The following is a 21,346-nucleotide window of genomic DNA, read 5'->3' on the forward strand; positions in this document are numbered from 1 at the left end:
TGAATCTCTGCAGGGACACTGTCCCCTGCCCCCAGGGATGAACTCCAGGGACCAGAAACTCACCCAGAACCAAGAGCATGCCCAGGATTTCCCCCACAAATTAGAGATAGTTGTGCTCTGCAATTAGGACAGAATTGTTGCTGTCTGCTGTGTCAGTCCTCACTGAACTCTGCCAGTGTGAGGAGCACAACTCATCCAGCCCAGAAATTGCTCCAGGTGATGTCATGAATTCTTTAAATGTGCTTTGGCTTTTTCTGCACTGTGCCTCAGGACTTGCATTGTGGTTTTTAGAGTGCCATAGGAGGGTTTTGCATATTGTTCCTTTAAAAAAATCTTGGTTTAGAAGTAAATCACAGGATGTTTGGTCTATCAGAGAGGTTAGAACTAGTCTTAAAAATACCTGAGCTTTTATTTAAAACTCCTCTAGACTTTTTCTTGGCTTTCTGGGCTAATTTTGAATGAGCAAGAAGACTAAACACAGCTTCTCTAGAGGTTAACAACACTTCACACTTGTCAGGGAAACGATGTAGTGACAATGGAGCTTCATGGCTGAAAATCTATTTGACTTCTCCAACTGCAAGAGAGAAAAAACTGAGAGAATTCCCTGGTTTTCCCTACATGTAACTGTGAGCAGTATGCTCCTTCTGTGAAAAACCCCAGTAGCTTGTTTTTAAATTTTTAAAAGTTTAATAGTTATAAAATGGTTATAAAAATAGGAATATAATTAGAATAATGAAAATTTGGATGATTTGGGTTTAGGACAATATGAGACAATAAGAACAAAGATTTAGGGACGGTCTGGGTACCTCTTTCTGGGCAAAATAAGCCCAAAAAAGGACCCACAGTTACCAGAGGATTAACCCTTAAAAGGAACAGCTTTTTGCATATTCATACTCCTCATATATGATGCATAAATCCCATTCAAACACAGGATTCTGTCTGGGCAGTGCCAGCTTCTCCCTCTGAATCCTGACGGCATCTGCAGGGCTGAGGAGGCAGGAAGAAGTTGGTTTGTTCTGATAATGGGGCAATAAATTCTCTTTCTCTGAAAGATTTTGGTGTCCTGTGGCTGCTACCTTGGTGTGAGTTCTCTCTTTAAAAAAAGTATCTTACATAGTTTCTATTTTAACATTGTGTTATAACCTAAAACTATATTTACCACTCTACTTAAGAGAATTAATACAGCATCACTTTCTAACAAAACACAGATAATATTCATTTGAATATTTGCCAAAAGCCAATCATAAAATATGCATTTTTCACACCTTTCATTCCTGCAGTGCTCTGTCTCCATTCCCTCTATGGGAGAAGGAAAGGTTTTCTTGGGAGAGGAGTCTGACCTTAATTAAAAATGAGTCTCTCATTTCCTCTATCCTTCACTTAAGTGCAAGGATTTCCTCCTGATCTGCCACGTGCTTCAGAAATGGGTTTCTGCTGGCTTGTCAGGAGAAACTAATCAGGGAAGTGAGAAGGGAATGGCACAATTACCTTGGATGGGATGGAGCATCTTAAGGAATTAAAAGATAAAATGGTCTTTTCTTCTCAGCATAATCTCTGTCTCCATCAGCAAAGCTGCAGTGTGGTGTTATCCTATCCTGTCTCTGATGGGATTCATTTCCTGGCCCTTTCACACAAGTCTGGCCCTTGGATTTGGATTTCAAGGCAAAATTCTGTTCTTGAAATCCCTAACCCACCTTTGCAGCATGGTCAGTGTTGTGAGGTTGGGAGCTTGGGGCACCAAATCTTTACCTGCTCTTGTTCCTGGCATAAAATATTCAGGAGTAAGAACTCTGGGAGATGGGGCTTTGCTGCCTGAAAATCTCATTTTCCTGGTACTGGGAAAGGTGCAGAAAGGCTTGGAAATATGGAGTGGATGCAACCAAATGCTCAGAAACAAGACATAAAATAACTTAAAAAAAATCAATATCTTTAGGCCAGTTAATGTTTTATATAAGGCCTAATAAAGGAACCCCAGATTTGGCTGTGAAAGCTTTTTGCCTTTATTCTGGGTGCTTACTGGGGTGGGTGCAGAGCTCCTCCAGTGATCAGGGGATCCCATTCCTCGCCAGTGTTTTATTTTCAGGGAGATGCTGAGCTTCACACACTGTTCTGAACACTCACAGTGCCTGATGCTGAAGGTTTCTGCTCCCAGTGGTGGAGTTGGATTCACAGGGGAGGCAGGCTCCAGGGCAGTTCCAGGGCTGTTGGCAAATATTAAAATGAATATTATCTGTGTTATGTTAGAAAGTGATGCTGTATTAATTCTCTTAAGGTGGGTGGTTTTTCTAAAGCACCTTAGAACAGCCTCTGACAGAAGTCAGGGGATGAAACCCAGTGATGGTGAGGAGAATGAGAGATCAGGGGATGAAACCCTGAAATCTCTTGGAGGCTGATGCCAGACTCTTTGTGTAGATTGAGCCATGACAGCCCTGAAAAGGGCTGGAATTCCACTTGCAAATGTGCTGCATCCCAAACCCTGGTGTTCCTCATCTGTAGCATGAACATGAGGAAAGATGGAATCCTGTTCAAATAATGGCACAAGGAACTGATTCTCAAAAAGTTGTCTTAGATACTTTCTTTTGCTAACCTTGCTTCCCTATCCAAAGAGCTGTCTTTGAAGTCACTGATTATTTGCATAAATCAAAATTATTTAAAAAGCCCATGTTGTTCCTGCATTGTTGTTATCATTAACCTTTCAGACAATCATAATGTTGATTTCCCTCAGTCTGATAATTAAATGCTGTTCTTCACCTTTTTTTCCTGTGGGCCCCATCCCTAAAAAGGTCTGTGCATCTCTGACTTAAAAATTCAAATTTAATTTCTTACACGTGAATTTTTAAATTCAGAAAATTAGAAACCTAAATCTAGACCAAACTGTAGAGCAGCATTCAGACACAGCTGGCTGGAATTCCACATGGGTCTGCTCTTAGAGTGAAATCCCCACGCCTTGCCCATGGTGTCATGCTGGGTAAACACTTCTTCCAGCCAGATCCAGCCAGAGGGAAGCACCAGGCACGGGGTGGGATTCAGGCCAGCTCAGTCTGGTGTCTGGGAACAAACTCCTGTGTCTTGCAGATTATTTTGAGTCGAGGTGAGGAGATCCTTATTTTGTGTGTACCCATCAGGGCTTTCCTCTGGGGACTGTGCTGGGTCTGGGTGTCTGCTTTGTAACCCAGTGCTGTCCTGAATAGATGTTATTCCATCTGGATGAAGCACAGAAGCTGTCTGTGGATCAACTCTATTGCCAAAGAATTTTTCTTCCAGTCCCTAGTTTGTGTTATTATGAAACTATTCAATTATATCAGTTATAAGTAATATCTACATAAATATACTATATAAATATATACTATATCAATTAATACATTGATATAATAAATAACAAAATTATTTGTTATATCAATTATGAAATAATTGTCTCTGAGCACCTCCAGTTGTTTGTTTTTAATGTGTGCAGCTCTGGTGCAATTATCCATGGTATATACAGATATATTGCTCCTGGTGGAAGGTATTTCTTGGCTGTACATCTGTGCTCAGTTGAGAACAGTTCCCATCTCAGTTTTGGAGACAAATTTCAGGAGATTACGCTCTGGAATGAGCATTTTCTCTGTAGAGAAAAGGGCTTCAGTAGCACCCTTCTGCCACTGAGGGAAATTGATAGTAGTGGGAAAAAATCCTCAAAAACTGTTTACTAACAAAAAAAAAAATCAAAAATAAAAAAAAGGGGGGGGCAAGGATTGAATAAAAGCTAGATATGAACTCCCAGAAACTTACCCACCCACAGCAGAACATAAAAAGCCAAAAATGCCCAGGGAAGAAAAGGACAAGGCTGATGGCATGGCCTGGATAATGGTGATGGGTCCCTTTGTCTGTGGCAGGGAAGAGGAGCTCAGCCTGGAGCAGAGCAGATGGGAAAGCTGCTGAATTTCCTCTCAGCAGCTGAAGTTGGTGGGTCTAGTGCCCTGTTGGTGGGTTTTGTGCCCCTTGGTGGGTTTCATGCTCTCTTGGTGGGTTTCATGCCCCCTTGGTGGGTTTCGTGCCCCCTTGGTGGGTTTCGTGCCCTCTTGGTGGGTTTCGTGCCCCCTTGGTGGGTTTTGTGCCCCCTTGGTGGGTTTCATGCCCTTTCTCAGGTCATTCAGCTCCTCCGAGCTCTCCGGTTCAGGGCAGCCCCGCTGCTCCCACAAGCCGAGGCAGAAACAGGTCAAGGGAACAAAAAACCAAAAAAGGAGGAATCCTGGTATAGCCTGCAGGCTAGGGGAAGGAAAGAGAAGAAAAACTCTTCTGCTTCAAGCTAGCAAAAAACCCCAATCCAACAAGAGGAACACGGCAGCATCCCTGGAGCTCACTGGAGTGAGATTGAATGGAGTGATCCCAGGCTGTGAGCCTGCCCTGGCTCCTCTTAAAGATACCCACAAAATCCTGGGCATAAAGCAGATGAGTAAATAAAATATCATCATAAAATCACCCCCAGACAGTTCTCCTTTTTTAATCTGAGCCATTGTGACTGACATCCCTGGGAACACACTGGAGTGTGATTGAACGGAGCGATCCCAGGCTGTGAGCCCTCCCCGGCTCCTCTTAAAGACACCCCCAACATTCTGGGCATAAAGCAGGTAAGTAAATGAAATATCATCATAAAATCATCCCAAGACAATTCCCCTTTTGAATCTGAGCCTATGAGACTCACATTCCCAGGAGCACACTGGAGAGTGAGATTGACCCTGCCCTGGCTCCTCTTAAAGATACCCCCAACATTCTGAGCATAAAGCAGATGAGTAAATAAAATATCATCATAAAATCACCCCCAGACAATTCCCCTTTTGATTCTGAGCCAATGTGACTGACATTCAGCTGTCCCCTTTTCTGGTGGAACTATGGGGAAGGGAATATTTTGGTGTTTGAAGCTGGGTGCTGTGTTGTGCATTCCTGGGATGCTTTCCTTGGTTGTGGGAACAGACAGAACCATTCATCCCAGTATGGAAAGACTGCAGGAAGAATCTAGCAGAGATCTGGAAAATGCTTGTTGTCTGTCGTATCTTGTAAAAGAAATAAAAACAAAATAAGCAGAGCTGGTGGCACTGGAGTATCCAGAGGAGCAGATGGGGTTTTCTTTACAGTGTACCTGGAGAAAGTCACATTTCCATGAGGATTTGCAGGAAGGCAAAGTGTACAGCTTGTGCAGGTAATATGGGGAGTAGGAATGATAAATAACACAGAGAGTAGGAGCAGATGGGGTTTTCTCTACAGTGTTCCTGGAGAAAGTCACATTTCCATGAGGTTTTGCAGGAAGGCAAAGCATGCACCTTGTGCAGGTGGTATGGGGTGGAGTACAGGAATGATAAATCACATAGAGAATAGAAATTTTCTGTTCCCCTGAAGTTTCTGGGTGGAGCTTAAAGACTGTTCTGGCTGATTTCAGTACCAGGGAAGAGGGATGGCTCATATGTTTCTCACACCACATCTGCCTGTGTTCAGCCTCTGCTGCTGGAATCAGATTTTTTGGAAGAGCTGGAAGCAGGTTTTTCAGGAGGGCTCTAACAGAGCCTGTTGGGAAGCTGAGGGTTCTGTATGGGAGCTCAGAGCACGTTGTTCTCTCTAATGGAGCAGGGCAGTGCCCTGTGGAGATGCTGGCCTGTGTCCCAGGCCAAGGATGTTCCTGCAGCATTAAAGTGCATCACTCAGCCAGGAACTGATGTGGGACTAGGCTGGCTCAGGCAGCAGTGCTCTGGGTGGTGGAGATGACCTAATGGTGTCATTTGGAAGAGCTCAGTGCTCAGAGCTTCCTAAAAATCTGCTCATACATATTTGCGTTGAAGTGGGGGAGAGGCTGGTGACAGAGAAGGAGTGTCTGTCCCTAGCAGCAGGCACAGCTTCTCTAAAAGCATCCCAGGCGTTTATTTTTGTCTGTGTAGTGCTGACAAACTGCATTTGTAGTAAAGTTTACTCCACTTCATCCTCATTTCCCTGTGTGGTGGTGAATGTGCAGGGTGTGCTGAGGCTGCTGTCCCTGCCTGTGGCCAGCTTGTGACAGGGACACTTCAGATGTTTGGCTTTGCCCATCAGACCCTCCCCACGAGCTGACATGCAGTGGGCACAGCCAGGCAGGGCATCTGCTCTGACTCCAGGGGCATGGGAGGAGTTTTTGAATCTGTGACCCCAGTGAGTGTGGCCATGAACTGTGTGAAAAATGCCTATTTTATGATTGGCTTTTGGCAAATATTAAAATCAGCATTAAATGTGTTGTGTTGGAAAGTGATGCTGTGTTAATTCTCATAAGTAGTGTGTTAAATAAAGTTTTAGGTTATAATAAAATGTTAAAATAGAAACTATGCTATGTAGGATACATTTTTTTAAAGAAGGGACTTGCACCAGACAGCACCCACAGGACACCTGAATCTTTTAGAGAAAGAGAATTTATTGCTTCATTATCAGAGCAAACCAACTTCTTCCAGCCTTGCTCAGCCCTGGAGATGCCATCAAGGTTTGAGAGGAAGAAGCTGACACTGCCCAGACACAATCCTGTGTTTGAATGGAATTGATGCACCATGGATGAGCTGTATGAATATGCAACAGGCTGTTGCTTTTAAGGGTTAATCCTCTGTTAATGTGGGGCCTTTTTGGGGCTTATTTTGCCCAGAAAAGGTACCCAAATCATCCCTAACTCTTTGTTTTTATTGTCTCATATTGTCCTAAATCCTAATTGTCCAAATTTTCATTACTCTAATTATATTACTATTTTTATAACCATTTTATTACTATTAAACTTTTAAAATGTTAAAACCAAGTGATTGGTGTTTTTCACAAACTGGCTGTATTTCAGGATAAAAGCATCTGTCTGTTCCAAGGGGAGCATGATCAGCAGCCTGTGGAGTTCATTTGGTTCTGACATCAGTGTGTTGAGAGCAAATGTGTTTGTGTAAAGATTCCTGGCAGAAATATTTATGTGGTGGGAATACACTTCCTGTTGTTTCTCTCCCCAGTGTAAAAATATCCAGTTGTCCTGAGAAAAGGCAGAAAATCACAATATCCTGTGATGGGAGTGGACAGCTGCTCTTTAGGGATGATGAGATGTGGAGAGAGGATGAACTGGAGTTCCTGTTTCCTCAAAGATGAGCAGCAAAATAGAGGAACACACTAAATTCACTCTTCCCTAAAGTTTATGTGGTTCTGGCTGCAAAGTTAAGGATCCAGAGATGCTCTCTAACAGAAGACTGAAAAACTGTAAAATCCTTTTATTTTTCTGGCACCTTTTCCTACTTAAATTCTTCTCTATTGCTGTTTTTTTTCTTCTCTGTGTCATTTTATTTTCTTTTCCACCTTCCTGGTTAATTCAGCCAGCTGTGTGGAAGCACCAGCAGCCCCAGGTTGCTTAATCCTGAGAACACCATCCAACCTTGTAACCTAAATGTAGGACCAAAAAATGAGTGAATTCAGGAGTAAGGTCATGTTGTGGAGGTGATGGATGGAGATCTGTAGGTAGAGCACTTCACCTGCCAGCAGAAAGATTAGAAATCCAGTTTGTCTGTAAAATCAAAGCCAGCCCTGGGCAAAATGTGTGCCATGAGATGGAGTGGGTGGGGGATGCCACATCTGATGGCCTGGCAGATGGCAGGAACCTGGCTGATCCATGTTTCTCTGCTCCAGATCCAGCCCCTTGTCTCCCAGCCCAGCTCTGACAGCAGTTCCCACCAGCTCTGCTGAAGGAAGGCTGGGGCTTTTCTCTTCCTTAGGAGGAGTTCCTTGCTCTAGTCTGTAACTCCTGCTGTGGATGGTGTGATTGGAGCCTCCAGCCCTGAATACCTGCAGGTGTCTGAACCCAGCCCAGCTGCTGCACACCTTGGTGGGCACATGGGGAAAAAGCCTTGAGCCCCCAGTTTGTAGCTCAGGCTCCCTCCCCAGGATGTCTCTGCTGATCCCTCCTCTCTCTGTCTCTCTAAGCTGATGGGGGATGACTGACCCTTATTGCACTTTGGTGTTTTAGGTATTTGGGAGCCCTCAGGAATAAATACAGCTTTGGAATTCTCCTTGTGGCTTTCCCTCCTCTGTGTCTTCCTGCAGCTTTTCCTGGAGCCCTGCCAACCCTCTGCTCGCTCTGCCCCAGCCTCTGTTCAACTCCTTACTCATGCCTCGATCATTTCCCATCCCATCATTGCAAGTCCTCCTTGCAGCATCTGTAAATCGTTGGTTCTCAGGGGGGCTGCCTCTTTCCTTTGCCCAGGAAAGAGTGTTCCCAGTTTCTGGCTGCTCCTTGCATTGCTCTCCTTGCTCTTAGGTTGGCATTGTCCCTGGTTTACCCTGCTGCCACCTTTTTCCCTCCATATCCTATGCTGCTGACTCCCAGCCTCAAGATTCCTTTTGGCTGATAGGCTCAATTTTTTTATTATTTTTCTTTATCCATTAGGAATGTTACAGCTTTTTTTTTTTTTTTAACAGCTTAGTCATTTCCTTTATTTTTCCTTTCTTGTCATGAAATGTGCTTGTTGATGCAACATCCTTGCAAGGAATTTTGAGGTTTTATTCCATTTGCTCTCGGGGAAGGGAATGACATGAGGGAGGGTTGTGACTTCACTAATGAAGAGTTGGCAGAGTTATCCGTAAGTTTCAGGAAGTTTGGGTTTTTTTTTTTTTCCAAATTTCCTTGTAAATCCATAGGGTCAAATGTCCTTTTTTCTGTGATAAGATTTTGGATTTGTTTTTAAGGAAAGGAGCTGAATACCCCATCTCAGACCCTGGCTTCATCCTTCTTTCCCCTGCCTGAAGAGGGAGAGGCTGCCCTGAACACTGAGCAGAATCAGGAAAGCCTTTTACCTCTCAGACAGAGCTTTTAGTCAAGGGGGATAACACTGGTCAAAATTTGCTTTGGCATGCAAGAGACCCAGTGCTGTGCATGGAGGGTGGTGCCTTTTGTCAGGGCTCTGACAGCACCACAGAGGCTTGGCAGGTGCTCAGCTGAGGCTTTAGGATTTAAAACCAGTCAAAACCATTTCAGTTACTCCAATCCCAAACTGTTTTAAATTCTTGTTTAAAAGAAGAAGTTCTGGGAAGTTTCACCTTTGGCCCAGGACTTTGATTTAAAAAAAAGTAACATGAAGGTGGGAGATGAGGGAAATGACAACTCTTGTTTTATAAGAGAAGAAATGAAAGGTTCTGACTCCCCTAGGGCTGTGAGGACAGAGTGGGCACTGCTTTTTTGGGAGTCCATGCTCTCCCACTCATCTCAATGTGATTTCTTTGTGCTCTTCTTCCCCAGGTGTGTGACCATGGAAGAAGAGGTGCACCATCAAGAATCCTGAGCAGTGACACCAGGACAGCTCTGGAGGCACTGGCAGCAGGAGCCTGAGATTCAGGAGAGAGGAATCATGCTGAAACCAAGTGGACTTAAGATCCCAGGCAGGGCTGGGAAGCACTCCAGCCCCGTGGGACGGGCATCAGGGACCAGCACAGCTGCTGCCACCACTGGCTCCAAAGAAGGTGAGGGCTCCTTGCAGGGCATCAGCTGCCCCAGGGACTGCCTGGCCTGGGGACACTGGGCTAGTGCAGCCAGTGTGCTGTGGGATGTGGAATTCCCATCTGTTTGTGGGCTGAGGGATCAAAACAAGTGTACCAGGGTGAATGAATGGGCTCCCTCTCCCAGGTAGTGCACAGACCTGGCAAGTTGTGGAGTGGGTGGTGCTGGGGAAGATGAAACAGGAAAGCCTTATGAATATGATTGCCTGGCAAGAGATTTTGAGAGTATGGAAACTGTAAGTGAGATTGAAATGAAAGCAGCTTTGAGATCCCTCAGTTACTGAACACCTGGAAAACAATGGCATGGCCAGCTGAAGGGAATCCCTTTGGATGGAACAACACCCTCTGCTTGCTGACAGCTCCAAGGGGCAGAGCAGACCCTGCTGGCTTGGCAGGAGGGCCCAGAGAGGAGTTTTTAGGGTTTAAAATGTAACACAGTGTGGGAATGTAATGATTCTTACAGGCTGTGTGTAAATGCTGTAGGATTTGTGTAAAATGAATGGAGCCACAGGGGCTAGCTTCTCAGCGGATAGCAGGTTCCCCACAGGGAAAGCGCCCCAGGCAAGCGGCCCAAGGCCCAACACCTCAGCCCTCTGGAGGCCGGGGTGCCCTAGGCCAGACTGCCGCACAGCCATGGCCCCTAGCAAGCTCAGTGATTTCAGCTCTTAGTGAAAGTCAGCTCTTTTGTGATTTCAGCTCTCAGCTTGCTGTAGGGGCTGCAGCTGGCCGTGGCTCCTGGAAGGCAGATGAAATGAGAGAGGAGAAGGAGGCCCAGAGCGCTCCACCATGGTTTATTCTGAGGGTCTCGCGAAGGGTCTTGAAGCTGCTCTTCTGAGGGAAATGGGCCCAGACGGCCTCTTTTATAGGGTTAGGGAGGATTGAAAACTGACCAATTTTAAGGGTTAGGGAAACCAGCCTGTGGGGTCACAGAGAGATAAGGAGGACCAGAGTGAGGACTCCTGGTGCAATTCCTATGACTCAGCAAATACCTATCTCCACGGAGCCATAGCAGGCCCTGCGTCTGCTACAGATTTGTACCTTGTGCTAGATTGCTCAGTGAGAATCAGAACATTCAGCACAGAAGAAGATTTATGGTATTGTGACAGGAACCTCTCTCTCCCACCCTCTTATCCTCTCTTTCACTCTCTCATCCTCTTTCCCCCTCTCTTGTCTTGTGTGAGGGGCCCATCCCTGCTTGGGGTCAGGGGCAGAGCTCCAGATCCCCTGGTGTGACACAGCACTGCAGGGACTGCAGAGGAGCTGCTCCTCCCTTGCTGAGGACTTGGCCCTGTGTGTGGATATCAGCAAATGTCTGGATTGCAGTGTGAATGGGTTTCCATAAAAGAAAGCCTGATTGCTTTATTTTGTGCCCAAATCTAAGACACTGAAGTACCTTTTATTGGTTTGCTAGAGGGAAGAATAAATTGATAAAGGAGAAGTTTGGGATAGGTTGGGTTGTGTATTTTGGATAAGCTGTGTATTTTGGATAGGTTGGGTTGTGTCTTTTGAAGTTATTCTTCTGACCCTGTATTTCTGAATTTCCCATTTCCCCCTTGTTTCTCCATGCCCTCAGCTGTGATTGAGAAATGAACCTGAACTCCAGTGTGTGCCTCTGCTGTTCAATGGTGTTCATTTCACTTTGTTAAAAAAGGCTGGCTCTGCCCTGCTGAGACTCCCTCAAGGTGCTTTGGTCTGGATTTATAATTGCAGCATGTCGTGGAGTTGATTTTAATCCTATAGAAAAACATCAAAATGAGGCAAAAGATCTGAGCATTTTCTGCATTTTCTGTTCCCCCCAGAGGCTTTGCAGTGGCATCTCAGCAGGCACAGTTGGTGTGTGTCCTGTGGTGTGAAAGGGCCAGGCAGTGGCAGGGCCAAGGCAGCCTCTGGGCTGAATGCAGCTCCTGTTTGCTGGGGTTCCTTTGTGCCTTGTTCAGCTCCATCTGCACCAAGGGATGTGCAGCCAAGTGCCCTGGGAGGCTCCAGAGGGACTCTGGCCTTTGCTTGAGGAGTTCTGAGGTTTATTCCTGGAAAAAAAAGTGGGCATGGAGAAGGGGAGAAGTCTGGAGATGGTGGGTTGGTGATGTGTGACAGATGTAGTGCTGCTCCTCTGCCTGTCAGGATAGGGCAGGGGGCTTTTGGGAATGGTGAAGCCATCCCTGAGCCATCCCTGAGCCATCCCTGAGCCATCCCTGAGCCATCCCTGAGCCCTCCCTGAGCCATCCCTGAGCCCTCCCTGAGCCCTCCCTGAGCCATTCCTGAGCCATCCCTGAGCCCTCCCTGAGCCATCCCTGAGCCCTCCCTGAGCCCTCCCTGAGCCATCCCTGAGCCATCCCTGAGCCATCCCTGAGCCCTCCCTGAGCCATCCCCTGAGCCCTCCCTGAGCCCTCCCTGAGCCATTCCTGAGCCATCCCTGAGCCCTCCCTGAGCCCTCCCTGAGCCATCCCTGAGCCCTCCCTGAGCCATCCCTGAGCCATCCCCTGAGCCATCCCTGAGCCATTCCTGAGCCATCCCTGAGCCATTCCTGAGCCATCCCTGAGCCATCCCTGAGCCCTCCCTGAGCCCTCCCTGAGCCCTCCCTGAGCCATTCCTGAGCCATCCCTGAGCCCTCCCTGAGCCATCCCTGAGCCATCCCTGAGCCATCCCTGAGCCATCCCTGAGCCATCCCCTGAGCCATCCATCCCTGAGCCATCCCTGAGCCATCCCTGAGCCCTCCCTGAGCCCTCCCTGAGCCCTCCCTGAGCCATCCATCCCTGAGCCATCCCTGAGCCCTCCCTGAGCCCTCCCTGAGCCCTTCCTGAGCCATTCCTGAGCCATCCCTGAGCCATCCCTGAGCCCTCCCTGAGCCATTCCTGAGCCCTCCCTGAGCCCTCCCTGAGCCCTCCCTGAGCCCTCCCTGAGCCCTCCCTGAGCCATCCCTGAGCCATCCCTGAGCCATCCCTGAGCCATCCCTGAGCCATCCCTGAGCCATCCCTGAGCCCTTGAGCCATTCCTGAGCCCTCCCTGAGCCATCCCTGAGCCATTCCTGAGCCCTTGAGCCATTCCTGAGCCCTCCCTGAGCCATCCTTGAGCCCTTGAGCCATCCCTGAGCCCTCCCTGAGCCATCCTTGAGCCCTTGAGCCATCCCTGAGCCATTCCCAAGCCATTCCCAGCAGGAGGGTGAGGACAGAGCACAGTGGGGTTATTTGAGCAGGGTTGGGCTGTGCTCCTGTCAGTGGCACCTCCTCTCAGTGTCCTGCTCAGGAGCTGTGTCCCTGCATGGGCTGCCCCTGCTCTTCCTCCTGCACAGCTCTCAGAACTCTGGCCAGCGCCTCCTGCTGCTCTCTGTGAGCCAAGTGTGCATCCCAAAATCCTGCTGCCCTGCCTGTGTGCCCTCCTCTGACAGCAGCAGCATCTCTGCCTCTTTTCTTGTGTTCAAGTGGTTTAAATCTGTTCCAGGGCCAAGTGTCCACATCACTGAAACTCTAACCATAGCAGGCACTGATGTGAATTTGGGGATGCCTGCAGCCAAAGAATCTGGTGGTAGATGGCTGTAGAAGCTGGGTTTAATTTAATTACATTTCCTGGGATTAGTCAGATCTGGGCCACTAGATTTTATGTGAGGCCTTGAAGTTGTAAGAAGGAGTCTCTGTGATAGGTGGGAGAGGCCCTGCAGACACCATGAGCTCCCTGACCTGTGTCTGTGCACTGAAGGAGCTTCTGAGAGGCTGACAAGGTTTTCCTGACTCCACAAAAATTCATTACATGCCCCTGGACTGCTGCCTTACTCCTTGCCTCTGCACTTACCCTCCTCTTGCCAGAAAAGCCAGAGGAGATGTCTGCATTTTCTGGAGCTTGATGGAAGGAAACCAGAGTGGTTTGGGTTACAAAATTCAGAGCTGCAATCCTGATCTATGTGAATTTGCTACCTGGGTGGAGGGCAGAAATCTCAGACTCCTGAAATGAAATTGCAGGAGAGAACCATGAATAAACAAAGCACAGCATTAAACTGCAGCAGTGCCCAGTCTGTTGCCTCTGAGATGCTCCTTGGCTCTGGGAGCTTGGGGCTGGCTCAGAAAGACTCCAAAAGGAGATTGTATCTTTCAGATGGCATGATAAGAGAAGATGCCTGTTCTCCAGTTGTACCTAAGATACATCAGAGCCATTAGCTGCAAATGAATTTTTAAAAGCTTCACACTTTGATCCTCTTCCCCTCCCATAAGTTTATCAGCCTTGTCTGCAGTGCAAGTGGAGCTACTTCCCTTTATTCTTACTCTGGAATACACAAATTACTTTGATTTCCCCTTTTTCTTTTCCCCAGTGTCCTGTTCATGCTCTTTTGCAGAAAGTCAAGTGTGTCTTATCTTTTATTTCTTTCTTCCTTTCCCAGGCATGGAGATTCCTCCTCACCATTTCCATGTACTCTTGACAGCTCAAATCTTGTCTGCAAAAAGATGGATGCAGGTGGGAGATGCTGTGAATTCTACAGAATTTCACAACTCCTGGCTGTAGGTTTCTGCAGGGACCAAATGCAGTCACACTGAGCCAGCTTGTCACACCTGCTGTGTCAGGGTAATTCCTCCTGAAAACACATTCAGAGTCACTCTGCTCATGGAATGTCCTGTGTCCTCTTGGAGCTCTCCCTGAGTGCAGAGTTGTTGTGTCTTTCACAGAGCCTTTAGGGATAAGAGCTTTTGTCTGGGTAGATACATTGCCTTGCTGTGGTTGTGGGCTTTTTTTGAAAGAACAGAAATTGCCATTTCCTCTGAAAGTCAGTGGGGAACTGGCAGTGACATGGACTCCTGGAAGAAATTAGCCTTGAGTAGTGTCCATGCTGGGTATCCCCCTCCCTCCTCGCCTGTGAAGCTGAAACAATGGAAAAAATTAGTTCTGCTGCTTTGCAGTAACTATTTTCCTAACCAGACTGAAAATTCATCTCTAGCTGCCTTAGGAGAGCATTTCCCACAGATGTGTTGGCTGATTTCCCAAGTTTAAGTGAAGAAAGTCACTGCTCTTGACCCCACGTTCAGCAGAGGTTTCTGTGCTGAAGGTGTGGGGCATGGGTAAAGGGCTCAGTATAATATTTGGATTTCTTGTCACAAAGCTCACATGTCTTGGTTCCTTTCCCACCCTCCTCCTGGAAAAGCCTGCTTCTGCAGGATGGAAAGAGGATGGAAGCTGTGAGGAATGGGCCCACAGAGCCCTCCCAGCTGGGGGAACAGGTGAAAGAGAAGCTTTCACATCTCAGAGTGGGTTTTGTCTGCTCAGAGCAGTGTTGGAGTGACGTGGTGGGAGGAGAAATTTGCCTTTCATACTTCACTTGGCTGTCAGCTGGCTCTAGTGTTTGTTTATGGTTCTTAAATCTCTTGTTCAGTTAAAAAAACCTAGCAAAAGACAGAGGACAGCAGAAATACTTGTACTTGCAGATGGAGCTGGGCAACAGTGAGACTTCAGTGCTGGAGGCAAAAAAGCCCAAAGTTATTAAGTTTTCTGTGAGACTTATGTGCATCCAGTCAGATTCCAGCATAGACCTTGGGTTTTACAGATGGATCCTGTCTTTCTGAACGGGCAAGTGCAAGTATCTGCCACTTGAATCTCATATTTAGGCATGCCAACAATATCAAAACTGTTTTTCAGCAGTTACCTGGTTTTATTGCCAAAAGCTGTGCTTTGAGAGCTGAACTGTATATTGCTGGGAGCCTGGCAATGCCTTCTTGTTTTCATGCAAGTGTACATGCATTATTTTTCATGAAGAATAAATGCACAAGGCTGATAATGTTGGCATGGTGTCTGCTCCTGCAAACCCTGTGTGTTGCTTTTGTTCCCTGAAAAGAAGAGTGAAGCAGACTGGAACGTTCCCAGGGCCATTAAAGAGAACAGGAGGGCTGGCTCCATGGGGTAATTAAACTAAAAAGTGCTGGAATGAGGGTTTGATAGGGCTGAGCTGGGTGTTGGCTCCTGGCTGGCTGCATTTGGGGTTTGGGTGCTGATGGGCTGAGGCTGGTCCCTGCTGGGGACAGTCCCTGCTGTGCCCCAGGGCTGGCTTTGCATGAGGGGGTTAACTTTTCTTTTAAAACTTCTTTTCTAGAAATGGGATTGTGTTCTTAGGGCTGCTTCTAGTGGGACACTCAGCAATTCCATGGCCAAGTCTCTCTTGATCTGTACCTGCCTCAGTTCTGCTGGAGGATCCTCAATCCCACCACCACCTTTGCTCTCTTGTGCATCCACTGCCTTGCTCTTGCCTTTCCCAGTGGAAAACCTTCATTCCTCTTTATTTATCTGCCACAGTGTTAACAGCAACATCTTGGTAAATTAACTTGGAAATCAGTTGTTTGCCCCTCGAGTTTCTCAGGATGGTTTTTAAGTTACATTGGCTGGGTGCATAGCAGTAAGAAGCAATTTCTGCTGCTTCTAGAATTTTCTGTGGTAAAAAAACAGAGGGAGGGATGGTGTCCTTCCTGGGGAATTTATGCCTCAGTATTAAGAGAGAACTTGGGGAGGTTGTTCTCAGGTAATTATTGATTATTTGGTGGCACCTTAACACAGGCTTTTTTAATAAAGCTGCAAGAAACTGCTGAGGCTCTCTGATTTTGTATCAATCTATTAATTCCAATTCCCAAATAAATATTAAAGACACTAAACCACTGGTTTGTCTGCAACAAAAGAAATAGGGTTGTAATGTCCAGAGCAGCTGATTGACAGGCACAGACATAGGGACCTAATTCTTGTCTGTTCAAAGGCTTTGTGCCTCTTGATTATGATTATGATTATGATTATGATTATGATTATGATTATGATTATGATTATGATTATTATTATTATTATTATTATTATTATTATTATTATTATTATTTTGGGGTGTTGTGTGCTGGTGAATTGAGAGAGGAGACCCCACATCATGGGGCCAGAGGCTGCTGCTGTTAATTCTAGCAAAGATTTGGTTTTGCTGTTTTGCATCAGGCCTGGTGGAGTGATTGGTGTTGTCAGCTCCCATCTGAGTGCTGCCCTCAGTTAAATCCACCCAGCAAGGCTGGATGGTGATCCTGCTGGAAATGTGTCCTTGCTGAAGTCTGATGAGCTCTCTGCACAACCTCCCCAAAGGTGGCTGTGCTCAGCTGGGGCTGGGCTCTTTCTCCACTCAACAGCTGTCAGAACCAGAGCACACAGTTTAAGCTGTGCCAGGAAACACAGGTTGGATATTAGGAAAAAGTTTTTCACAGAAAGAGTGATAAAATATTGGAATGCTCTGCCCAGGGAGGTGGTGGAGTCCCCATCCCTGGGGGTGTTTAACAAAGCCTGGATGTGGCACTGGGTGCCAGGGTGGAGTTGAGGTGTTGGGGCTGGGTTGGACTCTGTGATCTTGAAGGTCTCTGCCAACCCAGTGATTCTGTGATTTTTGTTAATGGCTCTGTACACACAGTGTCCTCAGTTCCTGGGGAATTAGGAGGCTGAGGTGCCAGGGAGGTGTTTGAGGATGAAATGCCTCTGTGACAGTGTCAGCAGCTCAGCACCCCATCAGCAGCCAGGGTTCAGGATCCAGGTCTGCACAGGCAGTCACCTGGTCAGGGAGTTAACAGGTGTCTGAAAGAAAACAAGATTGTTTTCAGGGGCTGAACAGGAAAAACGACAACAGAGAGTTGTTGTTCTGCTGTCTGGTGTTGCCTACAAGGGTCCCAGGATGAGGGAAGAGACGAGAAAGTTGACTCCATGTTCAGAAGGTTTGATTTATTATTTTATGATAGATAATATATTAAAACTATACTAAAAGAATAGAAGAGAGGATTTCAGCAGAAGGCTAAGCTAAGAATAGAAAAGGAATGAATAACAAAGGTTTGTCTGTGACAGAGACAGTCTGGACAGCTGGACTGGGATTGGCCATTAATTAGAAACAGCCAGATGAGACCAATCCCAGATCCACCTGCTGCATCCCACAGCAGCAGATAAGAATTGTTTGCATTTTGTTCCTGAGGCCTCTCAGCTTCTCAGGAGGGAAAAATCCTAAGGAAAGGATATTTCATAGAACATGTTGGTGACACTCCACCTTTTCTGGTTCCCCTCCTGAAGGGAAGAGCCACCTTTGGTGGCATTCCTCTCCAAGAGGTGATTCAGTGCATTCCAAGCAATATAGAAGGGCATTGAATCAGTTTTATCAGCTTCACAGGTAACATACAGAGATAACTGTGAGTCTGATTTTAATTGCCTTGATGGTTAGATGCTCTCAGAAGGATTTGGTGTATTTAATCCTTACTGTTCAGCTCATTCATTGTGGGCGAGGCAGGAGCACACAGCAAAGACAAGTGGAGGTCAGACCCTCTCCTGCTCTCTCTTCACAGAACAGCAGGGAGAGAAAATCTGCTTCCCACAGAGGTTCAGCTGATGGAGTGTGGTATATAATGCACTGAATCCTGTTCAGCTGGGCTGGGGTGCCTGCAGTGGCATCCCTGGGGTTGTGCTAATGCCCATCAGAGTGGGGATGCAGCTTTGGGGGGGATCTGCTCCTGCATGTCCTGCCTCCAACAACTGCACTAACCCAGCCAGAGCAGATTAATCATTAAAGGCCTGAGCCAATATTCATTGAAATTGAAGGAAAGATTCCCTTTGGCATGGAAGGATTTGGGATGAGAGTCTGCAGAATTAAAGTGGCATCAGACTATTGGTACATAATATTTGCCATAGGTTGGAATTAACCAGCACACACTGACCCTGCATGTGAGCATCTGCCTTGCAAGCAGTCTAGTAGGTGACTTGATCTCCAAAAAAGCTTTAAAACATTTAGAATACAAATATTATTCTCTATTTATTTTCAGTTCAGTAGGATTTTTACTTTTTAATGAAGATGCTAGTAAGTAAATTAATATCCTGTTCCCATAAAAGAGAAACTGGTTTTTATGCAGCAGTGAGGACTGTAGGAAAAGACTGTTTTATCACAACACTCACTCTAAAATAATAAGAGTTGTCAAAATTGAGCTGTCTGTGACTTGAGCAGCTCTATTCAGAATACAGTTGCTGGTGTCTCTGCTACAAAATGTGTTTGGCAAAGTTGTTTTCCAGCACAGTAAACGTGTCCTGGGTGCTGCATCTGCACTGTGGACCAGAGGATGCAGCAGAGCACTTCTCTCCATGCATGAGTCTGCAGAATTCTTTGTGAGAAAGGAAATGTGTGTGAATGGGGACTTCTGAAGGGTCCCAGAGGAAGGCAGGGATGAGCTCAGCCATGAGTGACTCTTGCAAGCTGAGCCTGCACCGAGGTTCAGGAGTGAATTTGTGTGGGGCAGGGCAGTGCCAGTGCTCCAGCTGTAGGGCAGCAGGGGTTAACTCTGCTGCAGGACTGCTCCCAGCCTGCCTGAGCAATTCCCACCAAGCAGCAGCTGAAAGTCACTTCACTTTCTGTAATTATGAGCTCCTGTGCACACATGAAACCTCTCTGTTCAGGACTCTGGATGCCTCAGGACCTCCTGTAAAGCTTGAAGGCTGTGACAAATTATTTACAAGTGTTACCCCTGTTTTACACCCAAGACAAACTATAGAAGTAGGTCTTGCCCATGTCACCCTGTAAGTCAGAGGTGAAAGTGGAAGTTATCTTGGCCAGCAGATTTTTCTGGCCTTTTGTCCTCCCAGTCCTGGCACAGGAGCTGCAGCTTCCCTCTCTGATGCCACTTCCCCTCCTCCTTTCCACTGACTGAAGTGTTGTGTCTGTAAACATCATTGCTTTTGGGACTTGGCTGAGGGTGTGCAGTCACTGAGCTGCAGGGTAACTTTCTGTCCTGCACATGCTTGTCTTATTTCACACTTAAATCTGCACAGCTCTTTAGGATTCGTGTCCCTGAAACTACAGGAGCCCTTTGTATTGCTGTGTAACTTCACAGAAATACTTTCTACAGAATATTTTATTTGGAGGTATTTGCTCAGGAAAAAAAAATAAATCTTGCCAGAAATTAGAAGGGTTTGATGGAGAGTGGAACAGAAGAATTTCAGGTGAGGATGGTGTGATGTTGAGAAAATTCTGAACCCTGAAAAGTGCTTGGGGGGGGGTATCATCCTCAGGGACTGACTCTGTCCTGGTGGGTGCTCAGAAGATAAAAGCCTAAAACTGATTGTCTGATAAAGTGCTGAAGAAGTGGCATGAGAGAGAGTCATACTCCACATGTGAGTCTTTCCTGCCAGGAAGGTGTGCTGGGAGTGGGAGCAGAGTGTGCTCAATGGGGCCTGTGCTCAGTCTTCAGTGCAGCTCAACTCCTCAGGCCCCAAGCTGTATCTGTGACCTCCCACTTCACATCATCCATTTCCCCACCACCACTCCTGGAGTGGTGTAAGATCTCATTTCTGGTGCTCACTGAGGCTCAGATCTCTTGGGTTGTGTTTGTATCATAGCTCATGTATTTTAGTATTTTAGGATCAGATCTGGGTCATGGTCATGTTTACTTTCAAACAGAAAAGACATCCACCCACTGCAAACAGGTGATTTGGCTTTTCTGCAAATAATGCCTGTTCATGTGCAGCTCATTGCCTTTTGAGCTGGATACTGAGCTGTTAAAGCCAGGTATTTGGAATGAAGGAGATGACTCCGTGTTAATCTGCTCTCAAATATCCCTTTTATTAGATTAGGCAAAGCAAAGCCAGCCCAGCACACTCTGCCCTCTGTGGAGCTGTGCACAATCAGCCCTTTGTGTGCTGGGCAGCCTGCTCTGTGCATGCATGCATGGCTGGAGGGATGAATCAGAGCTGTGTTCAGCACAGTGCAGCCCCAGCATTGTGCCCAAGTCTGCCTGGCACTTGTGGTCATTTTTACCTCTGCTGTGGCTCCTCTGGGATCCTGGGGTGCTGCAGGAATCTCCCTCTTCCAGGGGGATGGCTCAGAGATGGTGCAGTTGTACTGAAGTCATGTTTTTACTGAGGAGTGGATAAACCTGCATACAGGGGAGAAAGAATGTGCTTGTCTGTCTGCTGGTGCCATCCCAGTGGCTCAGACTCTGCTGGTTCTCAGCACAGCTGAGACCTGAAAACCACCCTCAGCATGCACATGAGGAGCTACAAAAGCATCCTCCTTCATTCTTAGGTGTTCAGTTTTTCTGCTTTTCCCCTCTAGAGCAGCTGCAGACAGGGCAGGAGGAAATGTGGCTGCAGGCTGGCAGCTCTTGTGGAGAGCTGTGGAGATTTTCACAACTCCTGGCAGGGGGAAGCAGAGCAAAGTAAAATTGGAAAGTCATAGAAAAGCTTGTGGCTGTACCAAGGAATATTTCTGAGATTCAGCAAACAGAAATGAGAAGAGAGGAAGATCTTCCTGCTGTGCTGGATTGCTACATGTCTAGCCCTTATCAGGGGAGATTCCCTGCTGCCAGCAGAACACTCCCTGCCTGAGTTTCCCCTTGCACAAATGCACCAAATAAAGGATGCTTTGAGCCTGAGCTGGGGGGCTGTGGGCCCCTGCAGAGCTCAGAGAGCAGTGGGAGCACAGGTGTGAGAGGCACAGCTCCTCACCTGTCCCAGAAGGGAAATCCTGCTCTGCCCTGGAGCTCAGCTGACCTGGCTGGGGTAGTGCCAGTGCTCTGCCTGGGAAATCGTTTATAAATGTTTATTAAAGACCTGTGTCTGCCTCCTTTTGTGTCACTGAGCACTCTGAGCACAGACCAGAGGTTACAGTGCTTGTTCCAGGGCTGGAGTGAGTGCTGTGCCCACAGGCAGTGTGTGCCAAAGCTGCAGTCACACCAGACTCTCTCCTGGCATTTAACTTTCCTCTCCCAGGGGTTGTTAGAGGTACAATCTGCTTGTGCATGGCTGCTCAGGGTATGCCCTGTGGGTGAACACCCCGAGTTAGGCACACACAGCAGCTTCTCCTGCATCTTGTTCCCAGTGCAGGGAGTTG

The 21,346-nt window shown here is 47.0% G+C and overlaps 1 protein-coding gene across 3 annotated transcripts in view; it reads left to right on the forward strand.

Moving 5' to 3' along the window:
• Positions 1–21,346, forward strand: part of CLIP2 (CAP-Gly domain containing linker protein 2) — a 103,015-nt gene that overhangs the window by 22,349 nt on the left and 59,320 nt on the right. For all 3 annotated transcript variants that reach the window (XR_007779151.1, XM_050981861.1, XM_018919299.3), the window contains one exon: positions 9,248–9,468. Coding sequence is in view for 2 of the 3 variants with exons in the window: in XM_050981861.1 (XP_050837818.1) it covers positions 9,357–9,468 (112 nt within the window). In the remaining variant the exon portion in view is untranslated. The remainder of the gene's footprint in view (positions 1–9,247; positions 9,469–21,346) is intronic.

This window comes from Serinus canaria, chromosome 19, assembly GCF_022539315.1.
Source record: "Serinus canaria isolate serCan28SL12 chromosome 19, serCan2020, whole genome shotgun sequence".
NCBI classification, from domain to species: Eukaryota; Metazoa; Chordata; class Aves; order Passeriformes; family Fringillidae; genus Serinus; species Serinus canaria.